The following is a 21,422-nucleotide window of genomic DNA, read 5'->3' on the forward strand; positions in this document are numbered from 1 at the left end:
TCGAATAGCAAATCAAATTGAAGATAGGGTAAGTAACTTTGAGACATGTAAGGAGGTACAAAACCTGACTTCCAAGAAACCGATAGTCAGCAGAGAAATACCGAGTAGACCATGGCAAATAATAGCAGCAGACATTCTAAATTTCAAGGGGAAGGACTATCTACTAGTAATTGATGCCTACTCGAAGTACCCTGAGTTCAGTCAGTTAACGAGTCTCACATCAGGTACGTAGTGGGGCACTGAAAAGCTATAATGGCGAGACATGGGATACCGGAGGTACTTTATAGCGACAATGGGCCACAGTTTTCTTTACAGGAGTTTAAGGGGTTTGTACACATAAGACATCTAGTCCTATGTACCCACAGTCCAATGGACTTGTGGAAAGGTATGTGCAAACAGTGAAAAATATGCTTGAAAAGGCAGTGAAGGACCGTAGAGATGTGATGCTGGCGCTCTTAGAATACAAAAACACACCGGTCGACAGTCACTTACAATCACCGGCTCAGAGGTTGTTTGGTAGACGATTAAGGGGATTAATGCCAAACTCAGCGGACATGCTTCGGCCACAGCAACAGCCAGACATACACCAGGACTTACTGGGCAAACAACAAAATCAGGAAAAATATTATAACAGGGGAACAAGGAAGCTAGAGCCACTGGCGGTAGGGACCAATGTAGGAGTTAGATGTGGTGATGCATGGAAAAGGGGCAATATTGTCAGAATTCTCAATAGACCCAGGGGTTACCGGGTGTGTTTAGAGAATGGGTATGAAGTTGAAAGGAACCGGAGACATCTAATGGATAATTTTACAGGAAAACCTTTTGAAAGGATACGAGAGGAAATACCGCAAGCTCAGGAAGATCAACAATCAAATAATCAACCACACATGCAGGATGACGTAGTTCAGAGTAGACCAACACAGCCTCTTGAGGATAGTAACATGGTAGAATTTAAAGGGTTTGATGAGACAGAAGTTTGACAAGGGCACGGTTATAGAGAATGTGATTTTAGAAAAGGACGTGAGGAAGGCATAGTAGAAAATACAGTAATGTCAAGGTCAGAAGAGTAATAAAAACACCAGTGTACTTAAATGACTATGTACCTTGGATGTTGTGATGTATGTCTATGAAGGAAGTGGATCAGAGTATGTTCAGTGTATTTACAGGATTAATTGTAAACACAAATAGATAAATTCTAATGAATGTAGGAACTGGAAAAAAGGGAGATGTTGTGATGTATGTCTATGAGAGGAAGTGTACAAATAAACAGTAGCCAAGATGGCCAGATGAAGCATGTGTTTTTGTCTTGAGTTGGTTCACCGATCCCTTCCAATCCAATACATAACAATCACCATAAAGTAACTTGATGTAGGCTTTTGGCCATACGCCATTGCTTAGCACATATATGTCTGCAGAAGAAACCTACAAAAAACACAAATTAAGAAAAAATTGCTGTTGTCAGGATTCAATGCCACACAATATTCCATAACAGGAATATGGTCAACAAGCAAGGAAAAAACAAAGAAAAATGGACTAACAGAACGAAAAAACCCCCACAAATGATGACAGCACAAAAAATTCTGAACCCAAAAAGATTCAACACAACAGTTGAAACGAGACAAAAAACACAGCAAAACGAAAAGACGAAACAAACACAATAGTTTTCCAAAAAAACAAAAAAACAAAAAGAGAAACGAAAAAACCCCCACAAATGATGACAGCACAAAAAATATTGAACCCAAAAAAATTCAGCACAACAGTCAAAACGAGACAAAAACACGACTAAACGAAAAGACGAAACAAACACAACAGTTTTCTAAAACAGAAACAAGCGACGTTTCGGGAACTGCTATCTGCTCCCGTCTTCAGGCAGAGACGCACATGGTACGGAAACACAGGTGCAACTGAGAGCTGCAATGGCGTATGTCCAAAAGCCTACATCAAGTCATGCACTCCCATTGCACAAATCTTTCAAAGATAACACCATAAAGTAGTATATAAAAACTGCAAGTATACAGACTTTATATCCACTTGGTTGGCAAAATTATGGTCATGAACTCAGTATGAGTAATTCTGAAGACAGGTGCAAACCATCCTTTCTACATGAGCAGACTTTCAGCACGCACACACTGAGTCCTAGCATTCTAACAACAAGATTGGAGAAGACAGGGAAGAGAAAATGATAACTCAGACAACTGCAGGAGCCAAAAGGCTTTACAAAGAAAGCTTACCAACAATAATTGAGTATATGTGATATGGCAATCAGTATTATACCAAAACTTACAGTTACTAAGCCAAATGTTCCAATTGTCAAGATATTTAAAATTAAAATCTACTTATCAAATACTTACTATCAATTATTATTTATTTTAAAAATGCCATGATGATGTAGTATTAGAACTACAATACAACTATATTAACAAGTTTCTCAAGAGTCTTAAACATTTATTCTTGTTAACCAGAAAAATTAATTTATTTGGTAGGCCTAACTTCTTGAAAAAAAAAGTTTCATTATGCTTAAACCAATTCAAATGCACTGTAAAGACATTCATGCACACTTCTAGTATGTTTTGTTCTCATACCAATGTAACAAACATTGTCAAAAATATTTACTAACCTCAAATTCTGCGAACATGTCTTCAGACTCTGAAAGGTTTGCAACCCCAAGCTCGCCATTGTCTCCACCGGCTGCAACAATGTCAGTTTTGCTAGAGTCATGCAAACAGCTGTTTACTGGAAAGCAGAAAACAAAAACTGTCTCACCACCTGTCTCTGTATCCTTTCTCAGATCTTCCAGAGAAATACCTTCTTCTTCGCTGTCGCTCAAGATGACTTGTGCAGACTTCCTCCTCCTGCTTCTAGAAAGCACGTCCGTATCACAGCTCAAGTCATCATCCGACGAGATCGTGATTGCCTCTGTATAACAAACCCAAGTTTCATAAATATATTAACACTAAAATATCTGTATGTACATAAAATAACACCAAAACACTAACACAAGTTTTTTTTTTTCTCAAAACACATAACCACATAAACAAATAATTTGATAAGACATTGCCAAGGACGTACAAACATTTGCATTGAGAAAGTGGCTAACAAAATTGGTTTTTGAAATTCAAGAAACAAAATTTCATTTTTGTAGGATTTTGCATGATGGTGAAACTGCAGTTTATAATTTTTAAATTTAAAACTGTCACCTTTTCTTTTTGGAGAAGAAAAAACTTAACACACTTTTCAGATAAATGTTCCACAAAATCAATTTCATTTTAAGATACTAATTTACAATTGTGACTAAAGACTAAAACTGACAAAATGGCAACATTGGAAAGATTATTTCAGGTGGGAGTATTAAAAATTGTTATGAATTGTTTTTGAATGTTCTACTACAAATAATGCTGCCATCAGAATAAGACATATTTTAATGTAAAAACTAGGGATGGGCTGGTCCATTCCTCAAATCCCATCAAATCTTAGAATTAGAAAGTTTTGAGATTTACGGTGATGTCCAGGATCACACCCTCCTTTAAGCCTGATATGCCTCGCCGCTTCAAACCACTTCTCCTCCCACCCTCACCCTCTGTACGTCTGCGTATGTTGCATGCGCGTGTTTGAACATCGCGCCATGAACCAACACAAGAGGGTTCAGTACCTTAAGTGTGACGTCCCTGTAATTCCGTAATAAAACGTATCGTAAACCTTTTTCCTTTCGGTCCCAGATTATAAGTTTTCAGTAAACTGACAGAACATTGTATATTTATATATTTTTAGTAATCCATATAACATGAACAAAGAGAGTGCCAAACGCTCCCGAAGCAGACCATAATTTGGCCGAAGCCTAGACAATTTGAATATTGGAATATAGTTTATTGTTTTTTTTTTAAGTAACTAGAAAGTGGAGAAACATGCCTATGTTTTGTACGAGTGTTTTATTTTTCCTTTCAAACAACCTGTGGCACAATTTAAAACAAATATGACAGTTTCACTTGTTTGGCGTGGAGGCACCACGATACCTCGGAGAGCGCGCTCTTTCGTTCATTCCCTCTTCATCACCAACCGAGATAAGATATGTCTACACCCTGGGGACCTCATCCTATTGTATCAGTGATAATTACTTCTGTTTTCTCATCTTAACTACTCTAAATCACTTTCTACATGGCCTCGAGGCTTGCCTCGGTTGGAGAACTATTTCATTAATTATTATTTCCTTCACAGAGCTTTGAAACCAACCTATGACAATCTCTCATGTAGCCTCGAGGGTGGACTGCATCTCACTCATACCGGTACGTGCCATGAGGCATTTTTAGCAGTTAAAATTGATATGTGTACGAGCCTAGAGGGCTTGTAATAACCATCTGTGAAAATAAATGTGAGCTTGGAAAACTGTGTTCCTCTCTAACTACATGTCGTCCCATCAGTAAGTCTCAGGCGTGGGACACCTTAAGAGCCCACATCATCGACCATCTGTGCAGGCGTGCCCGATGCTGAGAGAGGGCCAGGTCTGTGTAATTTCTGGCTGTCAAGGAAAGTCGAATCTTGTCTCCACACAGATGACGTCATTCCCTAGAAGGTCCGCAAGCCCTTCTCATACGGTGGCGCCCTTGTAATGACTTAACATCCAAAACCTACCCTCCAAGCTTACAACATCAGCAAAATATTTCATATAATAATATTGGAATTAATGAAGTAAATTCAAAAATTTGACACTGGCCACTCTTAACTTTATTAGCCTTATTTATATTTATCTTTGTAAATATTCTCTTACAATTTCTCAAATTATTGTACCTTTAATATATCTGTATTATATAAGTAAATAAAATTATAATCAATGTTATGTATTGATCTGGAAAACTTAGTTCATGAAATGAATGTACATATAGGTACAGTTGCAATATTTAGGGACCCCAAAATGTGAAGCGTGAATTTTGCAGAAAAAAATGAACTTCAGCTGTTTTGAAAGTTTTTCACAAAACTCATTAACCATTTTTGAGGAAAAACCAAGTTTGGCACGAATCATAGCTGTTTTTGTGCCATTCCTGAAAACGTCTCGCAGAAGGTCATAAATCTTTAACACATGAAAAAGATTTCAATAACAAAGTATTTCAATACATACATCTAAAAAAAAGTAGTTTTTTTTTCTACTACAGCACCCATGATTTTATTAATCAACACCACAAACAAGATTTGTTGTTCTTGTGCTGTTTGTTTAGACATAAATTTATTTTTGATTATTTAGTAAAAAAGGAAGATAACTTTGTTTATAGAAGTGGCTACAAATTTTATATTTATACCTAGTATTTTGTAACTTTTATTTTATTACTTGATGTGATAAAAAATTTGATTTTCAAGTGGCGAAAAACAGGCTGGTGGCAACACTTTGAGTAACTTCAGATGACCACAGAATGTAAAGTGATCACGATCGGACACACAAAACTGTTCTGCCACATATTCGGACTTCAATCACATATAACTTTAGATATCCAAGCATTTAAGTAGTGAAGGTAAGCCATATATCTTCTAGTGTTGAAACTAAAAAAACTTTTCTTTATAAAATCCACATACTTGGTGGAAATGTTCACAGTATAATTTTATCATATTTTGTATTAACACAATTTCTGCAAGGAATCCAGCATAATTTTAATTTGCTGACCATACACTGAGGTAAATTCTGACTTACATAATGCCACTCTCCCAGAAACATCAGCCACGCTAACATAAAAAACTATAATGGTATACAACTGGAAAATTCTCTACCAAGACAGTAAATTTCTGATCCCAAAAAATTAATGCTTCCACTTAGCCATCAATAATAATACAAAAAAAAAAAATTCATTTGGTCAATTCTTTCCTCCATCCCCCTACAACAAAATTAAACATGAGCCAATGTAATACAAAACTTTCTACAATTCAAAGGAATGTACAGATTTTTAGTAAGAAAGCTTAAACATTTTCAGAGATAATTTCCACATTTGACTATAAACTGATGAGAGATGTCAAAAAAACAAAATGTAAGTTAGCAAAGGTTGCTGAAAACTAAAGTTTCGTGACTTCCAGCACAATTCCTTCTTACTTAAAGACTTATACGAGACTTTCAGGACCTGTAGACACCCGGTGCAAGTTCTATAAACAGTTAACCTCGAGGCTGCGTGTGCAATCTGTACGTGCTGTCACGTTCCCCCTCCCTCTCTCAACGCTGTAATGTCCGTGGTCTGGCACCTTACTCAATCTTCAGGCGTCTATCTCCACAGATTTTTATGATGCAACATTGCTCAAACATTGTTTTTGCATGCCATTTCCCACACTTAAAACTGTAAAATGCCATTACATTGTTCATGTTTAGAAATGGGGTGTTTAAATTTCCAATGCCCCCCCCCCCCTTCTCACCCTTTCCTACTCACACTAGTTTAGTAAAATGCATGCTTGTTTTTATTGGGTGGCCACAAATATATGATTTATAAAGTCAAGAACATTTCAAGGATTTCAAGGACCAAAATTATTTGTTTAAGGTTCAGTAAATGAAATAAAAGTGATAAAAATAATTTAAAGCATTCACACTATTTACTAAGAGTGTATTCTATGCATGAAGATATCAACATTCTTATGTATAGTTCTTTACATCACCCTCCACTCACAGAGTTTGAGATTTAGAGTTGTTTTTTTTTTCTGAAGATGGTAAACTACACTTAGTACTAAGCAGGGGAGAGAGGGTAAGGAAAGCTGAGGTAACAAGTTGCGAAGGGAAAGCCTACAAGTAGGAGGGAGAACTCTAAGAAAGGTTTTAAGGAGAGAAGGTGAACAGATTGGGGGAAAAACATGTCGGTAGTGGGAAAGTTAGGGGAATGGAATATCTTGGCTGATGAGTGTGTACTGGCAAGGAGTGTGGCTGAGTTCAGGAGAAGAGCGAGATGAAAGTAGGGTTAATACTCGCCACCAGGCCATTAGGCTTGTGCCTTATTGCAGCAGTCTTCAAGTCAACAAGAAAAGAAAAAAAAATAACCAGTCAGGAAGTCTACGATTATGTGATGTTTTGTTGGAATTTACAAAAATTGATACGGTAAGTATGTACCCAAATTTTAATGTTAACACAATAGATACAAATATTAACAACCACTAAATATTTTAAAGTAAAAAATTATTAAAATAGTTGTGAACATAGCAATATGCGGGCACATATTTTTTGATACGTTAACAAATAAATTATTATTTATGCACGTAGCACACAAATCAATAACTCAATTAATGCTTATTACAGATGCATGACAAAGATCAAAAATAAGATTGAGTATAATACTTATTCACTTTTAAGATCAAAATATTTAATGAAACAATAAAATTCAACGACTAATGCCACAATTCTAGAACACTTCCAGATTTTCCAACGACAATTCAAGGGCCATTCCAGCTTTTCAATGATTCAAGGACATGAGGCCACAATGTTTTAAAGATAGAAGAGTAGGTTGTCGCCTTTTCTCTCTTCCAGAACTGGATGGGTAAAAAATATATATGTACTATGGAGACGAAAGAGAAACACTGATATTTCCTTTGTCTTTTTGTTAAGTGACAAGGGTTAATGCTTGGGTTTTCGATGCACAGTAAGAACTCGTGTATCCGGGCAGCACGCAGCTGTACATGATATACATATTATATTTTTTACTTTATATTTACCTTCCACTGTTTGGGTCACAAAATGCAAATACAAATTTACACATACTTATAAATGAAGAACTACAGGATCAAACTGCTAGGTACGCTAAAGAACAATGGTGATGTCTGCATCACTGCATAGGCTACACCTATAAATGACAATTTCACAGAAACAAGAGGAAATTTGGAAATACTCTCTTCAGGAAACTCGAGGTAGGTCTGTAGTGTTTTAGAACACAATTCATTGTTGAAATTTCATTATATTTAGGCTAATTAGAAAAAGTCACTAAACTTGAAATAAATTTACCATAGTATTTTCTGTATTAACATTAAACCGTGATTTGAATAATTTTCCAATTAATTATTTTATTGTTTATAATAACTTTATCTCCAAAATTTCCTAAGATTTTATGGCCCTGCCCAAATGCAAGTTTTTCAGACTATATAGTAGAAATTTGACAACAATGTTTTTGAGGGAACTACAGGAAAGTCTGTATAGAATACTATTTGCTGAATTTTCTTCTCTTTCCCCAAGGAAAAGGAGTCAAGCTAGGAAACTACTAAACATACTGTTAATGCAACTAACTTAACTGTTAATCATATAACTTTTTAGGTTAGGTAAGTTAATATATTTAAATACTTCAAAATACTGTGAAATTGTTTTGACAGTTTGTTAAAAATTACCTATTATAATGTACCTAGCCTACCTGACCAACCAATTACACAATTTCCCAATATTATCAAAGTAGCTAACCAAACCTAATTAAAACCTACAAACCACACAAACGGTAAACTAACTGGTAACTTTTTTAAGTATTGATATGGGTTCTTGTAAAATGAATTGAAAAAATGTAAGGAAAGTAGGAAATTTATGTCGATTTTTTTTTCCAGAAAAGTTACTCTGCTAGAGAATAGCCTCAATATTTACTATACAAAAACACCTGTAGCCTTTGGTAATATAGTACCAATCAGAAGCCAGCTAATAATACCACAGACTTCATAAAAATTGCAACGTTTAAAAAACTTAAATTTTAAACATTTTCTTTACTAACCTTTATGAAAAGATGTAGTTTCGTCTTCATAGCTAGCCTCTAAGAAACGATTCTTGCCAGAAATGTTATTCAACGGAGAATTTGAATCATTTCCGCTTCTAGATGCCTGCTGTGGTGTCCTTATAGATCAAAAACGTACAATAACGATTACAAACAAAAAAAAAAAAACAACACATACTGAAAGTATTACCAAAGAACTTACAAGTTATGCATGAACAAAATAATTTTAATATAAAACTTACACCGTTGCAATAGGTTTTTCTTTCACTAAACTATTAGCATTATTTCCAGTTGTTTGACACGTAGTTGTGTTATTAAAAAAATGTCCCAAAGTAAACTGTAACTTCTTTTTGCCTTTAGAGAGACTAAGATTTAAGGATTTTTTCGACCTTTGATGTTCGGACATTCTAAATACAATTGCAATTCATTTCTCCTTTACTGACATTAAGTAACGACTTCAAAAACAAGCCCGCGGACTTTCATAATGTAAATAATAAATACACGATACCTGCACGATCAGTGTAGCTAACTGTTTTAAAATATTTTGAAACAAAAAATATTTGTGAAAAACCTAATAAGACATAATTTATTTTTGACTTATTTAGTCATATAGTTTATTAAAATTTAAGGGAAGGAGAGATAAGTACCTAAATATTTTCAGAGTCAGTAAAATTGATCTGCAGCTTTTTGCCCATATTTATTTAAGGCCATATTCGTCGTCATTCAAAAAACGTTTGCTGTGTGCAAGTATTTGCACATAATTGTGAACAAGGAACAAATCCAGTTTTGACGCCTCACTTTTAATTATAGATTGTATTGTGTTTCCATAATAAATATTCTTTGTTTTATATTATTTTCATCGCTTCCCGAAGTTATTTGTTGTTCACACAGCAATACATATCCTATGGAATTTAGTTCTTGCTTGAAAGTCCTACACACATCCCAAATATTAAGTGGATATACGTAATATATTAATTTGGCTATCGAAATTTTATTGAAAAACAAAAATTAAATTCTTTGAAATGTGTTTTATGTATTACATCTCATTTTAATTTCAAATTATCTTATGTTCCAAACCATAATGATTTTAAATCCTGAATATGTCTATTGAGTATATCTGTAGATTAACCTGTAAAAGTATTTTTAGAACATCAAAAAATATATATTGTAGACAAACACACAAATTGGTTTGACCCACTTTGCAGAAATTCTACAGAAAGCATATGGATATACAGTGATTCAGGCTGGCTGCCTGCGAAGTGCATATATGAGATGAACATCTCTCAGTAGTGATACTGGTAGATGTTGTTACCTGACACCAACTCTATCAGAAAGAGAAACCTCCCACAGGAAGGTAAGAAATGAACTGTTTGGCCCATATGACTTACAAAGGGACATCACCCGCACTGAAAAACAATTATACTTATGTAGCCTAGCCTGAATACTAGCCAACCCGCATATTGCAGGCCTGTGGGTATATACCTATCTAATCTAGACACTCTCTCATGCGAACACTTGACAGGGAAGGATAACGACTGGGTGAAACAGTACCTATACACATCAGGAAGTAGTAACATCCAGTTTTAATGCAGTGCCCACATGCTCTTACAAGTGTACAACTGCACAAACACTATTAATATCTTTCAGCCTTTATGAAATTTGCTATGGCATAATTCATGATCAGGCGATACCTGTTGTCGCACAACTAGGTATCGGCCAAGGATGGTGGTGCGATTATGTGGGTGTGAAGGAGAGGAGGGGTAGCCATAATCTCCGAGGAATCGCTATCTGAGAGGAAAGGGTTCCTGCAGACTCTGAGGAAACGCTAGAAAAGAGAGAGGGTGAAACAATGGTCTCCAAGGAGTTGCTAGCAGGAAGAGGGTTGAGCCCACCATCTCCAAAGAGTTGCTTGCTCAGAGAGGAGAGAGAAAGGGAAAGGGAAAGGGAGCGAAGGTAATATTTATTCCACTAATACTGGTTAAGGTTTTTTTTTGAGCTGGCCATCTTTAGTTGTCGTAGCCCCGGATATCACCCCCGTGATGCGGGTTGCATAGTATTCTCAGGGAGGGTTCAGGCCTCGTAGCGGGGGAAATTAACACTATCCGAGCTACAATGATGTTTTGACAGTTTGACCACAAGTAATTATTGAGCCCTTTGCGTAATCTAGGTACATGGGCAATCCGCGGCACAACACCCGTCCCTCCCCGGAGTGAGGCTCGGCTGCACGTGTTTGGGGTTGGGCAGGCGCCAAGTGCGGACTGCACCCCCTGGATCTTTATGCGACTGATGAACTGTCTCTGCCCCGGCCCTATGATAGCGAGAAACTTATTAAGTTGAACGCCGTCGCCAGCGACGTGAAGTCCGTCCCGACGCGGCACGCAAGTTTCCACCGATGCGCACAATGTCCCGCCTCAACAAAACCAAGAAAATACTTATTTGATGTAGTCCGACCGAGGGCCGCCCTGGGGCCCGACCTGCAGCCGCCAGTGTTCGGCCCCGCTGGCGGAGCGCGCCCCTGGCCATGGCCCGCCCGGGTCGGGCGAGCCACCAGCAACCAGGGTGGAACCCGCCCCCTCCCCACTAATAAACAGACCGTCATTGCAGCCGACCACGTTGCAGGGACAAGCACAGAATATTGAACAATATTATGTATACATTAAAGGTTGATTAACGAAAGTGCGACGTAGGAGTGCGCGGGCACTCACGTGTGTAAATACGTCGATACGTGTGTGAGTGTCCCCCTGGCGGCCTTCTGCCTAGATTAGTTAATTAACCATGTGACCAGTGGCGTCTTGTCAGGGCAAGCAAGGCAAGCAGTGCTTGCCCAGGCAGTTTCCAGACATTGTATTTTTGAAAGAAATATTTTATTCAGAATAGTATTTTACTTTGGCTCATGCAGTTACCTGTATGTATTTTTTACATTATCTTCTTGGGACCCAATACTGTGCGCTGTGCGCTATAAGAAAAGAATTCGTTGACACACAAAACATGCTGTTTTAGAAGCGTTGCTAGGTTTAGAAGCGCTGGTAGGATCGCTTTCAGCAGGAAGGCTGCCGCAGTAGTTTCCTTTCGGAAGGGGGGTGGCATGGTACAAAGGTTCGAGGAGGGATTGGCTGTAAAAACACGTGGTAGAAGCTACGAAGGTACCGCTTTCTTGCCGAACTCAAGCGAACATGGCCGAAGCAGACGGTGGAAATCTTCCGCCGACTGCTTCGGCTATGTCCACTACAGTTTGGCAGGGCAGGTGGCGAGGTGGCGTTTCAGTCGGCGGTCGTCTCTCGGGGCGCGCACATCTCTCTCGCGGGCTGTTGGCTGGAAGTTCCTGCGCCTAGTGAGTAACCGAAGGCTGGCAGTGCGTGGGGGATTTGTGGGCGTACGGGAGGCGGCCTAGCAGTGCCAACTGCTACCGACCGCGTCCCGCGGGTGGCGGATACGGGATCCCAGCTCGAGAGTTGCAATCTCGCTGGAGTGACTGTGAATAACCGCATACCAGTTAACAGAGTTTCTGATCACGTATGCAGATAGTTTCTTTTGTGTTGGTACAAAAAATACCAACATTTAATTTTTACTATTCTAGTACATTTTTATGAGCTTCTTCTCTTTATTTTAAGTACTTACTTTGCCATGTGTTGTCTGTTTATATATTTTGTACCAGATATCGATAATACTACACTCCGACTTAGTATATAAATAATGTAGAGTAGGTATTTTATTATCAGGATAATGTATGCCAAACATTATTATTTTTCAAAAATAGTTTATAATTTAAAAAAAAATGTCAATTTATCTACCTGTGGAATAGTCAATGTTCAGTTAAGAAAACTACTTAAATAGCACCCTTTTGTACCTTGAAATCCATATTTTCCCGGGGGAGGGCCCCCGGACCCCCCTCCCCACCCACCTTGTTTTGGGGTGAACGGAGTTGTTGCTTTCTCTCATGTAAACCTCACGCCTCGCCACTGCATGTGACATAATTATTAAGCACTTGTGTTCGTTATTAACCCCCACCAGAGCAGTCCGGCAAGAGACGAACAGTCGCTGGTGTGACGTATATTTAGAGGACATAATTCGTAAACATACTAACTTCAATTTGTAGAAGGGACGAGTGATGTAAATTCAGCCCTAATAATTAATGTAGGTATTTAGCACCCTTAAAAATCTCTTATTAACGTGTCACATTAGAAACTAACGTAATGAGGTCAACCCTGGCGCGAGGGCCACCGAGCCTCGGCCGGGCGCCATGACACCACGGAGTACAGCGCGACTCGTGGACCGGGGCGGACGCACGTCCCACGGAGAGACATCATCCATTGTCTGCATTGAACTCACTTCTGGTAATTATAGTCACTTCCTCGAAACCTCTTTTTACTTATCTCTCCGTGCGTACCCGGTCCAATTTTCGGTCCAGGACTTAATCCAGCCGCATAACTTTTAAAACCCCCTGCACCACATTTGGTCTGCGGGGTAGTTTCAGCATACGGCACGGGCCGCCTCCCGAAGAACAGAACTTTAATTAAAACCAGTCGCTCCGGCGCTGACAACACCACGTAAGGGAACTTTGAGCGAATTTAGCTGCGGTCCGCGCTCCACTACAGTGGACGCGAACACCGCCTAGAGACGTTGATATACGGGATTGGCCGCCTCCAATCACCCTCACCCCTCTTTTGAGTAACCAGGCTCAGAACCGCCTAGTGCCACGCTAATACGTAATATTTAATAACTTTGTGCGACGCCTTGAATCTAGAACGTTTTCTTTTGTAAACTTGTGCGACGCGTCACCGCGTAACATTTTATAAACATGTGCAATGCACCTTCGCGTAACATTTTTTGTGAACTTGTGCCACGTCTTATTACATAACTTTCAAAATAACTTTGTGTAATTGTGTAACTTCTGTATTGTGTGACAATACCCTCTGTACGACGTGGCGTGTAATCAACGGTATTACACCAAAACCACAGTCGCATGAATAAACGACGCACATCATTTGTTGCATCACTTCAGCGTATGATTAATTAACCATACGACGCCCAACCACCGGCAAGTAGGGAATTCCTCATAACCCACGCAACATCGCCGACGGTCCTAGTGGGCCACGCAGGGCAATCGACCTCACGACCCATCTATCGACTAGAAACAGAGCTAGTCTGGCGCCCACCCGGAAACATTACATCCACAACAGCCATTCCCGCTAGGAGCCGCACCGGGACTCGAGCCCGAGACCCCGGACGACGGCATATTTACAATTAAATTAGTTACAATGATGATCGATAGTGTAACACCCGTGAACGTGAAAGTCCCGCTCGCCCGGATCCAGTCTCACCAGTTCTGGCTCACGTCTCGCTGTCGCACTCGTCGCGCCGTGCGACCGCCTTCCTCGGCAGCCAGATTATGACTGCCCCCTCCTGCTGCGTCTCTCCTCTCCGCCCGTCATCCCCCCACTTCGCAACACGTGCAGCGCTCGGAGTGATTCCGGGTGTTGGCCTCGGCTTCGTCGCCCGGTTACAGCAATCACCATTATACTTTAGAAAGACATATAATTATAATAAAAAAGTTCACAAAAAAATTATAATATATACAAACAATAAAAATTACACGTCCTTGAATATAAAATATGTTTCACACAATACACATTCACTTCACGGGGCAGGGGAGGATCAGGGGTTGGCACAGCATAACGGACTTTATGAGCAGGGGAGACACCTGGGTCGACATCATAGTTGGTGTCATGTGGTGTGAGTTGTATCTACAATAAAGGTAGGGAGACTCCATGTCCACCTTTGGTGTTTCTGTATTAGGTTATTTATTATTGGTATGGTAGGATAGTCTTTGAGGCCATTAACTGGCCATTCATCATTGGGTAGTACTTTCAGATGTGGGGAAAATGGGAGAGCCCCACATTAAAAACCCACATTGTCTTTTCCCCCCTTCAAATCTTCAAAGATGTTGCATCCTGAAAATTCTGTAGAAAGCAGGTAAGAGACATTAAAGTTTCTATTTAGAGCTGTAAGTTGGTAATATGGTGATATTGAAATGGTTGAGGAGAATAATTCAAGATTGGTCCATGTAATAGCCGAATCAATGGGTTAAAATGTTATTTCAGTCATCGGACGAATTTCTCTGTTTGTCGGAGGTACTCCTAGAGGGTACATTATCCTGTCTCCTGGAGAATGATGTGTTGAGGAGTCAGTCGGGGCTGGCCAAGAATTAATCGGAGCACCTGGTAGTACATTGTAAACAGTTAAAGTGAATTTCCTCGCTATTATCCAAATGGGAGTGGAATAAGTAAGTAGTGGCAAAATATAGGGTTTGCATAACCACATATGTCTCCAGAGGGAGGGGAGTTTGCAACTTAAGGATGGGAACTAGTTGCCTGAGTGCTGCCTTAGCCTTGCCGATAGAAGTCTGGACATGATCATGAAAATGGATTTCGGAGTCTAGAAAACCACAGATACCACCTCTGGATTAGCAACCTCGGTGGCTGCCAGTTGGATGCAGGGGATGCGCTATTCCCGAAGGCGTTTGAAGTAAATAGAGGAGTTCTTCTGGGTATTAACACTGATACCCATGGAGTTGAAGAATTATTGAAGAATAATTTTGCCGTTTGTAATGCGTGACTATCGCGGTGTCATCGGTGTACATTGTGAGTTTCAAGCGGCGAGGTACAGGATGACGGAACAAGGCGAATAGTAGAGGGATCAGTAGGGAAACTTGTGAGACTTCCGCTTGTATTGGGAAGTGCTCGGAGAAGGTAGCATCCACATGGACCCTGAATGTCCGTTGAATGAAAAAAAAAACTGTAGTAGTTCGCTGAATGGTGCATGGGATTCCTGCTGACATGAGTACCACCAACAATTTGACGTGGTAAATAGAGTCGAAGGCATATGGCAAAACTCTGGCTGAAAATGTCATTTTTTGTGTTCTCGCTTGGATTTTAACACTTGGGATTTAGGCATATTGAGCTCGAGAATCATGTGTCTTATACCAGAAGGCGGCTTATTGTAAACGTTTTCTATTTATAATTTTCGTAGCGATGTCATTTTCTGGCCCGTGGCCTAGGTTAGGCTCTGGTACATGCACTACGACTTTGTTAGTTCGCAATTTTTATATTTGTAGGCTAGTTTTTAATTCCCACTCAGTTTTTTTGTACTTTGAAGTTATATCAAAAAGAACTTTACATGTAACTGCTTATAATTTGAACAACGTTAAAACGTTAAGCGGATTTAAAATTAATTAAAATTGCGGCAGCGAACTTTAGCCCCCTAAAACAAAATGGCCATCATGACATCATACTGGGTTGGAGTAATATCTTCATGGTAGTAGTGGAGGGGTTTAGTGTTGCCGGGTAGCCTCCATGGATGAAGGCCTTGTCGACATTTTTAATCGAATGACCTCGTTGGGAACGAACACAGTACTTTCAAAGTCCATGTCATAAGTGTTTAGTTTATCAAAATTATATAAATTATTTTGCAAATTTTAAAGTTTATTTTTCGATTTTGTCGAGATAAAATTACATTTCTTTAACATGGCATATTTAAAGTCACATTATCTTTGAAAGATTTGTGCAATGGGAGTGCATGACTTGATGTAAGCTTTTGGACATATGCCATTGCTTAGCAATGCTAAGCAATGGCGTATGTCCAAAAGCTTACATCAAGTCATAAAGTCATAATCCAAAATGACAGAATACGAGATAACGGAAAGTTCACGGTCAAGGTTGTGATGTCAGTTGCTTGTATTTAAGTTACTTTGGGGAAATTTTGTTCTTTTACAGGCAAAATTACTTTGATGAGATTAGAATTTCAAATTTTTTAATTTTTTGATGGGAAATTTTCCACTGAAATTGTAAATCTTTAGTCATTTTGAGGAATTTATACTCGCTTTTGAGGAATTTTGTGGGAATATGTAAACCGTGATGTCACAAACAAGATGACGGACCTCAATCCACAACCCAAAACTTTGAACCTAGGCTCGGAGCCCCCAAACCTATATTACTATCAGTTAATAACGACCATTTGACGTCGACTGATTTTGGCTCGTCTTCTGTGTGTTTGTGTTTTCATCTTTCTTTGTCCGCTCTTCGGGTTTTCTAAATGACTTACAATGAAAACCAGCAATGGGATATGTCAAAAATAGAGATTTAAATCAATATCTTCCCCAGACAAGAATAATTCAGTGAACAGTGTTGTTTCTCTTCCTCCTTCCGGCAATGCTTCATTCTGAGCTCATCACCCTCCGTCGTCTCTTTTGTTCCCGATGAAGACGAAATGTTAGACCTAGTTTATTCAACCTTTCCCTCAAATCCCCCTCTCCACTAGCTGCCATATTTGCCACCGGTCATCGTGGCTAGCCACCACAGGTAGTCTTCCAGAACATGGTAGCTCCTTGAAAATACCTTACACGAACAGCCCGTAACTTCCAGTTCAAACAAATTCAAGTAGGTCGTGATTATTTACAGTCTATCGATTGGCATAGCGTAAACATAAACACTTTGCGCTCCAACCGGCTGGAAGGAGTAACGAGGTGATTAGGGAGGGGGTTATTGGGGGGATGGGTGTGGATGAATCTCCTTAACGCTATTACTTTCTCGAATTCCCACCGATGTTTCTGCCTCCGTCTCCTTTTAATTCTTAGCCCTCGTTCTCGGGCACCGAGCAGCCTTCCCTCTCACAGTTGGATTTAACAATCTGCTTCCTCAGTCGGATTACCACCTCAGATGAGTTGGCGGGAGGGAAAGGAAGGGGTGGGGGGTGGATGTAGCATCTCAAGAGTTAACAAGACTCTTGCCTCTAACTGACGAGGCGATTCGTGGAGTCCGCCCACTTCCCCCAGCCTTCGACATTTCCACTTCCCTTCCCCGCGGCCCCGGAGGGAGCTTAACACCGCGCGTGTCGAGTGAGTGCCTGCGGGGTAACAGAAGGATGCGGTGTAGAACATGGTGTAGGCGTGTTCCTCAGGTGGGCGGCGAGGAAACAATTATCTTCATCAAGGATGGTTCACGGTGGAAGTCTGTGCGCGTAACGAAATCGAAATGTGCGTTACAACGGAACTGTTTGAGTTCGTCTTGTTAAGCCGGAATTACAAGAATCCATCTTCTGCCTTCGTCTGTCACCCGCCCGTCAACAACGTGACCTACAGCCAATAAAATAAGTCAAAAAATTTCACCAGTCCATACATCGAAACTTTACTAACTTCACACTTTCGACGGCCGGATAAAATTATAACCTCCTAATTGTCTGCAAGGTTTTTGCTTGTCAAATATTATTAAATTTGAACTTTTTTAAGTTTGAATAATTATTAAGCTGCTTCCGTAAAAAATTAATAACGTTGAAACATATTTTCAGTGGTATTTTTGAAATAAAACGTTTTTACAGCCGGTAGAGTTATATAAGAATCTCAGGGTAACGTGAGTGTGTAACTGGTGTGTAACGTAATACACGGATATTGCTCGATGGCGCGGGTTTTGAAATGAAGGTTTGAGGGAGAAAACAACACAATAAGTAGAGAGTAAGAAAAATGTTAGACTCTGCAGGAAATAAGAAGGGGCTATCACTACAAAATAGTGTTCCCACCATTCCCTGAATATCTTTCCAGTATTAATTCTGCGCATTAATAAGCATAATAAAACGAAATAAATTCAAATTATTTAATATTCGTTTATAATTTCCATGGTTTAAATTTTTCTTAACGTAACATCAATTAAAATATATTATGTATATGTTTTCGTTAGAAAAAACTCGCTATCATCTCAAAAAAAAAGTATTTTATATATGCAAAAATAATCATTGCTATGTATTGTACAATATTACAAAACATATTCTTGAAGTATTACAAACTTTTGTAAACGTACAGAAATGGAATAAACTGCTACAGATAGACACGACAAACATTCACCCCTCTCCTTTTTTTCTCTTCGTGGACCCGCATGACTCAAAACCTTTCATGTGTCGTCTAATGGAAGGGTGGTGACTTCCCCTCAACGAAACAGTACCCCGCGCTAACCAATCAAGAGAATGAATTTTTTTTCTGACTTTCATCCTCTACTCCCTTCTACTTTCCCATTTCCCCAGGTTCTTACGACTTAACTCGCTGCCGCCTGCGTTACTGGATACCGCGTTAATGCGGATCTCTTACAATCCGGCGGTGTTTCACTATAATTCTCGGAAGTTGAACTGGTTCTCTGATATATTGCGGTATGATCAGAAAATCCACCTGAGTATTCTGGGTAGTTTATTCCTCCCTCCCACCCTTGCCATATCATCAGAAAACCCGTTTTTCTGATACTCCTGTATCCTTTTTAAGAAACATGCTGTCGGTTTTACTCAAACCCATTTTGGAAACCGAGGGCCAGTTTGAAAAATGTATGTTGTTTTAAAAGTTTATGAGCAGATATGACTTCACCAAGTCAGTATTCTTGTCACGATTTAAAATAAGTAACTGGATTCTCAAAAAATATGTCATATTTCAAAACAATACAAAATAATATCGTAATTTAACCACATAATCTTGTTAAAATTATGCCTTGCCTCGTATAAGAGGATGTGTTAGTTAAAATAGCTAGGTTTTCATAACAGCCGCCATGAAGAACCACTAAGTTAGTCCCGGTAGCAAAAAAAAAAACAGTCTTACCATCTGGGTGACGTCAGTGAGTCTCTGTGCTCCTACCACCGAGAGAATAAATACATTTCATACACCTAATACACGGCTGGTGTTGCACTATGCGGTTGGACCGCCAAACAACGCTACGGATGTTTTAGCTAAAATGGCAGAAACGCATGGTGTGACATCAAAAACTTACGCTGATTTACCTGCACTTCAGACGTACTAACATAAGCTCACAACACTAACTACCTCTTCACACATCACTACCAATGAAGTGAGAAAATGAATTGACAAACACTGACAAACAGGCATGCCGGGCAGACAGCACAGATGGAACATTTTCTACAATTATTCGAACCCAACCTCCCGAACATCATTCATTTAATTTCCACCCCGTTTTCAGTAATTTATAGTAATATTTCTGTAACGAGCATAGCGCGGGTTCCATCCCCTATGGCGCTACTCCGCATAAATTAAACTGAAATGCATTATGACATATTAAAAATGCTCTTTAAATGAGTCATGCACTGGGAATTGATACTTTATACAATTTTTTGGACATACGCCATCGCAGTTTTGCACTGTTTCTTATGGGAAAAATTCATAAATTCAAAATATGAAATAAATAAATGAAAAAATAAGGCCACAGAAAACAAGCCTAAATCAGCTGAGGTCAAACAGATAGACCTACCAATACAGTTAACAGGCATTATGGACAACACAATGACGACAGCACAGACAAAACATTCAAACTTAAATATCAGACATCACAAGAATGGAATGAATTTAGTCATGAAAAAATAATAACAGAACAGACGAACAAAATATGTTAACAACGACGAGACCGTTTGAAAAATAACAGTAAATGTAGACAAACTGACAGTTGATTAAGGCTTGTTTTTGTATGTTTATTTTTAAATTTCTTAATTTCTTATTTTGCATTTAAGAATTTTTTCCCATGACAAACAGTGCAAAATTGGAATGCCCTAGAAATTGTTTGAAAAAATATCATAAACTTCTTGTCATTTTTCACCGCAATTATAACCTGAATTGATAGAGGTCACACGTAAGTGTGGATTTGACTCAGCCATAGTACTAAAGATAATGTTTTTAGTTTTGTTTGAGAATAGTTAATCAGTCACGAGTTTACTCACCTTCCTTGCTGCTCAGACACGGTCACCGCGTCACAGTCCTTGCCCCTTCGGGCGGTCATGCTGCAACCTAGCTCTACACGCCCACCAGGCGGGAGGCGCGCGCCGAAGGGAAGAAATATAATTTCATTTGTGTTTTAGTAAGGGGGAGGGAAGGGAGTTGAACGAACACGGAGCGGGTTCAACGTCTGTGGTTTCTCTTGATCTTTACCTACGATCCATTCCAAGCTATGTCACATGCGTATAACACAAAGATCGAAGGAACTACTACACACGTTGATCATTTCTGAGCGAACTTATACGAAACACAAAAATTGCATCCATTAATGTACAAGACACAAATATTAAAAACACTTTCCCAATCACCGTTGAATCCTCCGTTTTTCCCATTTAATTTGGGCATGCTGTTAAAAATAACTGTCTAGGTTTTCTAAAAATTAAATACAATTGGATTTTACCTATTAAAATTTTAAGTTTTATCTTAAATTTATAAAAAATGATAGCAACTCGTGGCCTGGAACTCTTCGCGGATACGGCGGTCGAACCACTGTCGTGATACAGCTTGCGGCGCACCCTGTGACAGTGTTGTCCGAACAAGCAGTGTCTGAGCGCCGTGGGTTAGCGTCAACGTGAGGCGCGAGGCTTTGCACAGAGGCTCAAGGTGACGGAACCTCCAATATCAACAATTCCTACTCATGAGCACCGAGTCGGCTCATAATAACGAGTTCGTGTCGCGGCTGGTATCGAGTCGAGCTTGCGAGCTTCGCTGTGAGAACGGATGACAGGGACTCCAACGGAGTTGTAAATTCGGACTTACAAAATTCTGGGTGGGCTGTATTTTGGACTACAGCCGCCAGAGGTCTGTTTCATGGATTTTCAACGCGCTGAAAGGGAATTTTGTGTAGAAATAAATAAAATAATTTTACTAAATTGATGTTGCTTTATTTTTCGACTAGAATTTAATGAACATCTTACTTG

The 21,422-nt window shown here is 39.4% G+C and overlaps 1 protein-coding gene across 3 annotated transcripts in view; it reads right to left on the bottom strand.

Annotated features, from left to right (window-relative positions):
* LOC134527475 (recQ-like DNA helicase Blm) overlaps nt 1-9,207 on the bottom strand; it is a 241,667-nt gene extending 232,460 nt beyond the window's left edge. Inside the window, exons 1-4 of one of the 3 annotated variants that reach the window (XM_063360175.1) lie at nt 8,936-9,207; nt 8,694-8,812; nt 2,764-2,916; nt 2,618-2,688 (exon numbers count right to left, since the gene is read on the bottom strand). In XM_063360175.1, the coding sequence (XP_063216245.1) occupies nt 2,618-2,688; nt 2,764-2,916; nt 8,694-8,812; nt 8,936-9,099 (507 nt within the window). In that variant the 5' untranslated portion in view covers nt 9,100-9,207. The remainder of the gene's footprint in view (nt 1-2,617; nt 2,689-2,763; nt 2,917-8,693; nt 8,813-8,935) is intronic. The other 2 variants (XM_063360176.1, XM_063360177.1) reach the window with 2 other exon arrangements.
* Between the last annotated feature and the right edge of the window lie 12,215 nt (nt 9,208-21,422).

The sequence above is a fragment of the Bacillus rossius genome, chromosome 1, assembly GCF_032445375.1.
Source record: "Bacillus rossius redtenbacheri isolate Brsri chromosome 1, Brsri_v3, whole genome shotgun sequence".
NCBI lineage: Eukaryota > Metazoa > Arthropoda > Insecta > Phasmatodea > Bacillidae > Bacillus > Bacillus rossius.